At 49.9% G+C, this 8,211-nt stretch overlaps 2 protein-coding genes across 2 annotated transcripts in view; both read left to right on the top strand.

The window, feature by feature from the left end:
* Positions 1 to 3,211, top strand: part of Tctn2 (tectonic family member 2) — a 36,145-nt gene extending 32,934 nt beyond the window's left edge. The window contains exons 16-18 of the mRNA XM_005344369.3: positions 336 to 461; positions 543 to 631; positions 1,442 to 3,211. Coding sequence (XP_005344426.1) covers positions 336 to 461; positions 543 to 631; positions 1,442 to 1,569 — 343 coding nt within the window. The 3' untranslated portion in view covers positions 1,570 to 3,211. The remainder of the gene's footprint in view (positions 1 to 335; positions 462 to 542; positions 632 to 1,441) is intronic.
* A 2,278-nt stretch (positions 3,212 to 5,489) lies between these two features.
* Positions 5,490 to 8,211, top strand: part of Atp6v0a2 (ATPase H+ transporting V0 subunit a2) — a 28,164-nt gene continuing 25,442 nt past the window's right edge. Inside the window, exon 1 of the mRNA XM_005344368.3 lies at positions 5,490 to 5,702. Coding sequence (XP_005344425.1) covers positions 5,586 to 5,702 — 117 coding nt within the window. The 5' untranslated portion in view covers positions 5,490 to 5,585. The remainder of the gene's footprint in view (positions 5,703 to 8,211) is intronic.

The following is an 8,211-nucleotide window of genomic DNA, read 5'->3' as shown; positions in this document are numbered from 1 at the left end:
GCGCACGCCTTTAATCCCAGCACTCGGGAGGCAGAGGCAGGTGGATCTCTGTGAGTTCGAGACCAGCCTGGTCTACAGAGCGAGTTCCAGGACAGGCTCCAAAGCCACAGCGAAACCCTGTCTCGAAAAACCAAAAAAAATAAATAAAAAATAAAAAAATAAATGACTAGCTGCCAATAGACTGTGGGAGACAAGCAATCTTTGCTAAGAGAACCTGGTGACGGGTACAGGGACCCGCAGATTCTCTCTTTGTGTCTAGACTTGAATTCCCTGGGGTCCTGAGTCAGGCTTCTGATGAATGGTGGCCACTCTGCCTTACAGTCTCCCCGTTCTAGGGTCTCCACGGTGACCTGGCAGTACCAGTGTGGGCTCACCTGTGAGGACACGGCCGCTCTTCTCCCTCTCAGTGCTTCCGTTCAGTTCATTAAAATCCCTGCGCAGATGCCCCGCCCTCCAACGAGGTGAGCCAATGGCTGACAGGCTAGCAGGTTCCTTCCTGCCTCTCACTGGTTCTCCCCAAACCTTCTCATGTGTGTTTATAGATTCCAGATCAACTTCACAGAGTATGACTGTACCCGGAATGAGCTGTGTTGGCCTCAACTTCTGTACCCTCTGACCCAATATTACCAAGGTAGGGAAGGCAGGTTCCGCTTGTTGTCAGAATGTCATGCCAATTGAAACTGCTGAGTCGATGTGTAGATGTCGTGGGCAAACGGCACAGACAGACTTAGAAGAAGAAACTGTGCCACAGCTGATGTTTTATCAGCTATTAATGCTTATCACTAATAATCACTAAATAGTTACCTTCAAAGTCAAGATAGGATACAGCTCAGTTGTTGTGGGGATGGGGTAGAGCCCCTGCGAGTGTCATGGCAGGCAGGGAAACAAACCTCAAAGAGATGAAAATGAAAACTCAGTTCAGCCCGGTTGGATCAAACGCTGGGTTCTGGTCCAGTAAACACAGTACAATTTGGAGAAAGTTTCCTGTGTAATACAATTCCCAGTTCACAAGGAGGCGTAAGTACACTGCAACTCAACTCAAAGTACATATCCATGTCCTTTCTTCCAAGATAGGAAGAGCCTGCTACCTGTTCTAGCTGAAGGGCCTAGGGAAGGACCTGGTGTGTCTGGGTCATACAGACAGTATATTGCACTACTATCCACCTCTGTCCTGGTTGGGGAAGCTCGGGGGAGCCCTTGGCTATATACATAATATAAGGGTCATTTAGACTATCAGCCACCTCTGGTCCTGGTTGGGGGAGCTTGATATGGTCTCTGGCCCTACAATAATATAGATCATAATGTAGACCACCGGGCTGTTCATCGCCCCCTTTCCTCTGAGAGGACAATCGTGCATGCTTAACATTCCTGCTTTTCCCTGGTGGTCTGTGGGTGCAAGGACTTTTGTGATCCCAAAAAGTTGTCTTTTGCTGTCTTCCAGGAGAGCCCCGTTCCCAGTGTGTCGCCAAAGGCCTAATGCTTCTGTCGCTCCTCCTGTCGGCCACACTCATCAGCCATCCTTGGATGAGACTGTGCAGAGGCTGGTGCTCGGCTCCCATCCCCCGCTGACTTTGCTCGAGGACTCAGTGGCTCCCTGTAGGCCTGTGTGCCTCTCTGAAACCGTTTGTTTGAGATAGAGTCTCACTATGTAGCCCAGGCTGGCCTCTAAGTACACTGGGATCTTCCTGCCTCTGCCTCCAGAGTGCTAGGACTGAAGGTGTGCACCACTGTGCCTAGCCTCCCTGAAACATTTTAATAAACAAAATGTCTATTTTTATAGAAATTCTTGGTGTTAAGTGAATTTAAGTCAATTATCCAGATATTCAGAGTTGCACAGAGTGATCATTCTTGCTGCCGGCTGGCTTCAGGGGAGCTGCTAGTGTCCCTGAATGTCAGAGACCTAAGCCTAGCATGAATTCCTAATCACAGGAGTTTTGGTTTTGACCATACTTAATGCAAGCATATAAGAATTAAGAAAGGATTGATTGATTACTGCTTCATATTCCAAAGAAAAGGTTTGAAAATGCTTAAAAGACTTTTAAAATTAAATTAGATGATGATGATGATGATGATGATGATGATGATGATGATGATGATGATGATGCAGCAAGTCAGTGTTTGAGTGAGCGTAGGTACGGGTACATGGGAGACAACCATTGGGGTGGGTGGCATTGTGTAGGCATTGCCTCTACCCATGAGCCATCTCAGCATCGCTATCGTCTTAAAGTGTACATTACTCATTGTGTAGAACCAGGCCAGCCTAGAACACAGAGATGCGCTTGTCTCTGCTGCCCGAGTGCTGAGATTAAGGGCACGCGCCACAATGTCTCAGCCAGTTTTCTTAAGCAGGCCAGGACCACCTATCCAAGGGCAGTACTGCCCATAATGGGCTGGGTCCTCCTACATCAATCAGCAATCAAGCTAATTCACCATAGACACAGCTTACAGGGCAATCAGATCTGTGTCACCCTTCAGTTGAGATTCCCGCTTCTCAAGTGACATCATGTCATGTTGACAGTAAAAACTGGTATAGGGACATTTGAGCTGAAACCTAAAAGGAGTCAGCTTTGGTGAGGTCCAGTGGACCAGTATTTTAAACTGAGGGATTCCAGAGTTCCAGAGACCAGGAAACAGAGAGGAGTGTGGCTGAGTGAAAGGACCCAGGACTAGGGTGAGGGGTTCAGATTGTCTTTGGAATACAACAAGAGAAGCCACGTCAGATTGTATGCTATTGCAGAAGTCACATGACCACTGTGTTGAGGCTGCCCATGTGGTCGTGGGATTGCAGAGGCCACACAGTGCACCACATAGGGTACCATGGATCGTACACGTTCCAGGCTGACAAGCCCACTGTGACAAGGCCAACCGGTGGTGGCTGACTGCAAACGAGCAGGTGTCCTGGGAGTCAAGAGAGAGTTCTCAGACTAGCTCAGCATGATGGCTGCAGCCTCTGTCTCCACTCAGAGCCAAAGGGTGTTTGCTTGGAACGGTAAAGTGGCACAGAGTGGCTAAGACTCTCCTCCCGTTGGGAGGTGGTGGCCCAATCCTTTAAGCCCAGCTCTTAAAGGCAGAGGCAGGTGCATCTCTGTGAGTTCGAGGCCAGCCTAGTCTGCTGTTGTTTTTACTCTAACCCTATATTGAAACGCCAAAATGTAATTGGTTGTTTTACTCTTTAGTCTTTGGGGACCCGCCACCTAGCTCCCAAATAAAAATAAGAGTTTTATTCTTAGTTGCTTCTGGGCTTTTTCCTTTTCTTCTGTATATCTTACTTTCACTCTTACCCATGACTGGCCGGGTGGCTGGCCCCTAGTGTCCGCCACTTCCTCCATTCTCCTTCTGTTCACACTTTCTGCCTGCCAGCCCTGCTTATCCTTTCTCCTGCCTCCCTATTGGCCATTCAGCTCTTTATTAGAGCATCAGGTGTTTTTTAAAAATATTTATTTATTATGTATATGATATTCTGTCTGCGTGTATGCCTGCAGGCCAGAAGAGGGCACCAGACCTCATTACAGACTGTTGTGAGCCACCATGTGGTTGTTGGGAATTGAACTCATGGACCTCTGGAAGAGCAGGCAATGCTCTTAACCACTGAGCCATCTCTCCAGCCCCCCCCCATCAGGTGTTTTAGACAGGCAAAGAATCGCAGCTTCACAGAGTTAAACAAATACAGCATAAACAAAAGCAACACATCTTTACATCATTAAACCAATGTTCCGCAGCATAAACACAAGTAACACACCTTAAAATAATATTCCCCAACACTGGTCTACAGAGCTATTTCCAGGACAGCCAAGGCTACACAAAGAAACCCTGTTTCAACCTCCCTCCCCAAAAGACACTCCTCCTCACCCCCATTAAAATATATTTATTTATTGGGTCTGGAGAGATGGCTCAGTGGTTAAGAGCCCATATTCCCCTTTCAGAAGACCTGAGTTTGGCTCCCATACCAGGAGGCTCGCTGCCACTGTCTCTCCTGGGGATCTGAATCCTCTGGCCTCTGCAAGCCATGTGCAAGTGCACACACACTTTCTTTAAAATAATAAAAATCATTTGAAAATGTTTATTTGTATGTGTGCTTGAGTGTATATATATGTGCAGAAGCCTATTAAGTCAGAAGAAGACATTGGATTTCTTGAAACTGGAGTTACAGGTTGTTGTGAGACATCTGATCTGGGTCCTGGGAGCCCCAAAACTTACTGCAAGAGCTGTAGGTGCTCTTAACTCCTGAGCTATCTCCAGGTCATAGGACAGCAATAACAACAACAAAACTGCTGAAGTTACTAAGAGTTCTTGTCGCCGGGCAGTGGTGGCGCACGCCTTTAATCCCAGCACTCGGGAGGCAGAGGCAGGCGGATCTCTGTGAGTTCGAGACCAGCCTGGTCTACAAGAGCTAGTTCCAGGACAGGCTCCAAAACCACAGAGAAACCCTGTCTAGAAAAACAAAAAAACAAACAAACAAAAAAAGAGTTCTTATCTAGCATATATGAAATCCTGGGTTCCAACCCCAGCCAACACAGACTCAATGTGAGTGGCTTGCCTGTAATCCCAGCACTGGGGTGGGAGGTTGAAGGCAGAAGGATCAGGAGTTCAAAGTCACCCTTAGCTACTTGAAGAGTTTGCAGCCTGCCTGAGATATGTGGGACCCTATCTCAAAAACAAACAAACAAATAAATTTAAAAAGTAGGTCTCTCAGCTGGGCGGTGGTGGCACACACCTTTAATCCCAGCACTCAGGAGGCAGAGGCAGGTGAATCTCTGTGAGTTTGAGGCCAGCCTGGTCTACAAGAGCTAGTTCCAAGACACTCTCCAAAGCTACAGAGAAAACCTGTCTCAAAAAACCAACAAACCAAACAAACAAAAAGTAGGTCTCTCATCCTCTGGTTCATAGCCACCCACACATATACATTAATTGGATTTAGCGGATCATCACCAAAAAGGACAAGCAATTGGAGGGGGAACATTTTTGGAATAATGTGGGAATTGGAAGGGTTGAATATGATATTTTTGCTGTATACATGTATGAAATTCTCAAAAATAAGGAAAATAAAGAAGTCCTCGGGGGTGGTGGTGCACACCTTTAATTTCAGCACTTTAGAGGAAGGGTGATCTATGTATGAGGTCAGCTAAGTGACAGCCGGGCTACATAGATTCTGACTCAAAAAAACAAGTCTTCAAAAGGACCTGGCCATAGTGGGGCACGAAAACAATCCTGGTACTGGAGAAGCTGAGGCAGGAGGGTTGCGAACTCACGGCCAGCTTGAATTCCACAGGGAGATCCCATCCGAGGAAAAAAATTACACACCAATGAAAGAAACTCTAAAAGTAGGGAAGGGTCCACCCGGTTAGGGTTCCCGCCTCCTGTGCACCGATTGGACGAGTCGTAGTGACGGACTGCCACAATCCTGATTGTTCATTGGTTATTTTGCGATGGGCGGTTCCCCGGGGCGGAACCGGAACCGGCTGCCGCGGTGGGCGGGGCGTGGCAGGTAGTTGTGGCGGCGGCTGAGCTGTGGCCGCGGTGGAAGCGGTGCGGAGCCCCATGGTGCCGGTGCGCGGGCCGCGGCGGCTGAGCGAGGCGGCGCCGCCATGGGCTCCCTGTTCCGCAGCGAGAGCATGTGCCTGGCGCAGCTCTTCCTGCAGTCGGGCACCGCATACGAGTGTCTAAGCGCGCTGGGCGAGAAGGGCCTGGTGCAGTTCCGAGACGTGAGTGTCCCGCGGCCTGCGTGCCTGTGCAGCCCAGGGCTGGGCGCCGGCAAAGTCGGCTGACGTCGTGGGGACCCGGGCCGGGAGGTGGCTTTGCAGGCTGGCGAAGGAGGGCCCTTCTGAGGAGGTGGCTTTTGAGACGAGACCCGAACGGGGCAGGAGCTGTCAACGGGGAAAGAGGAGGGTCTCGGAGATGGCTTTGCAGAGTAATCAAGGACGACCCCTCCGAGGAGGTGGTCTTTGAGCTGAGATCGAACGGAACAGGAGCTGGCAGTGGGAAGATGTGGAGGAGGACGGTACCCAGAGGTGGTTTTGCTGGGTAGTTAAGAAGGGGCCCCTCTGAACAGGAATAGGTGGGATAAGAGAGGCTGGAAGAGCGATGGGGAAGTGTGACAGGTTGTGAGTCCCTAGGGAGAGAGCTTCTGAGTTTCAGACTCCTGTATGATGATGCGTTGGCATTGTTGACAAGTGACGAGGACCTGGGTCACAGTATGTGTGGAATGGAGGCTGTCTCTGCAACTGTAATAACACACTTGCCAACACAGCCACTGGCTTTTTTTCAACCTCCGTGCACTGCCAACCTCCGAGGGTCAGGACCTTGCCCAACTTGTTCTTTCTTCATTTCCCACGAGTGGCACGGGCTCTGGCATTTATTGGCATTAATGAACAATGTTGGATGAATACATAAGCCTTTATGGATTAACTTCTGGCCTTGGAGACTCTGAGCAAGGCAGATGAAGACCCTGTGCTCCTGAAGTTCAGTCTGGGAGGACGCTGGGTAAACGCTGATCATGAACTGTAAGTGTCACGGAGGAGGAGAACGGTGCACAAAGGCTGCCAAACAGGCCCCGATACCTACACCAGTTTGGGCTTCTGGCCATTTCTCTGTCTCTTTCTGATGGGTCCATACTCCCATGATCTGATATGGGTGGCCCTTACATCATCATGGGGACTCCTGAGTGGCAGGCAAGGGCACAAGCAAGGTGTGGTGCTATTCCTGGGTCCCAGAGCCACTTGGCCTACAGTCCTTGGTCTTCGTACCTGACAGGTAGGGTGTGGTGCTTGAGTGGCACCAGAAAGATCGAGGCAGCAGTCGCAAGGGAAACAGGCTTTTATATCAGGTCTAATTTGTTCCATCCTGTTAGGACTCAGGCCAAGGCACTTATCATGCTTCAATCTCAGGGGCCCAACAAGCCCTGTAATCAGCTCAGAGCTTCGGGTTCCACTGAGTGCCGTTACATGAGCTCCAGGCTGGACTCTGGATCCTTTTAAAGGGAGAGAAAGTGCAGCCGATCTTCGCAGGAGGGAAATAAAATGAACGTGCTTTGCTGAGCCTTCAGGGCTGCTCCGTGTCAGGTGCCTGTAAGCTTGGGCATTGATGTTCGTGCTTGTGACGGGTCCCATGCTCATTTATGGGGTGGGATCACCAACCCTTTTTGACTTACTCAGGCCTTTTTGCTTGTCACCCCTGGAGGGGTGGGGCAGCTGAAGGTTTTCCATAGCAACTGTAGTGGGGAGATCTGGACAAAGAGGGGCTGTGGCCCTGAAGAGACAGGTAGGCTCAGTTCCGTCTTTACTGTGAGGACAGCTTTCTTCTTGGCCCTGCTGTTGCTGGGACTGGAAAGACAGTGAGTGCTGTAGCTTTGCCTCCTCTGCCTACTCTTCTGGGTTCAATGCCAGTCATATAGACAGAGTCTGGAGCTGGGCGTGCTGTTGCCACACTCTGGAGGAGGCTGAGGCAGGAAGATGAAGAATTCAAGGCCAGCCTGGGCTCTATAGGGAGCTATCTCAATAAAACGAAAAAGGAGGCAGGGGATGGCTCAGCAATTAAGAGCCCTTAGGGCTCTTGCAGAGGTCCAGAGTTCAGTTCCCAGCACCCATACCAGGAGGTTCACGGAGCCATCTGTAGCTCCAGCTCTTTTGGATTCCTCAGGCACCTGTACTCATGAGCCCTCACCCTGACACACAGAAATAATAAAATAAATCGTAAACATCAAACAAAGGGGTCTGTTGGAATGCACTTCTACACCATTAGCTTTGAATTAAGGAACCTGCAGTCTTACGTTACATCCTCTCCCAAAATAAAACGTGGTAACCCATCCAATAGCACACAGCGGCTGTTTAAGCTGCTGCTGCTGCTGCTGCTGCTGCTGCTGCTGCTGCTGCTGCTGCTGCTGCTGCTGCTGGTAGGTGTTTGTATCCTTGTGGCAGGGGCACACCTCTTCACAAAAGAGCTGCTGTTGGGTTGAGAGTTAAGCCACTGCCGAAAGGAAATTGGCAAGTGGAGCGGCAGGCAGGGCTGGTCCCTGGCTCCAGGTTCCCGTTCTCAGTTCCACAGCAGCCACCGTGTCTGAGTCGTCTGGGTGGGCCAGAAGTGAAAGGGAATGAGATAGAGAAGTGACCTCCAGTTTTGTTTTTTGTTTTTTTTTCGAGACAGGGTTTCTCTGTGGCTTTGGAGCCTGTCCTGGAACTAGCTCTTGTAGACCAGGCTGGTCTCGAAGTCACAGAG

This window comes from Microtus ochrogaster, chromosome 2 (genome assembly GCF_000317375.1).
Source record: "Microtus ochrogaster isolate Prairie Vole_2 chromosome 2, MicOch1.0, whole genome shotgun sequence".
Lineage (NCBI taxonomy): Eukaryota > Metazoa > Chordata > Mammalia > Rodentia > Cricetidae > Microtus > Microtus ochrogaster.
Note: the sequence above shows the minus strand (reverse complement) of the source record. Positions and strands in the feature narration are given on the sequence as shown.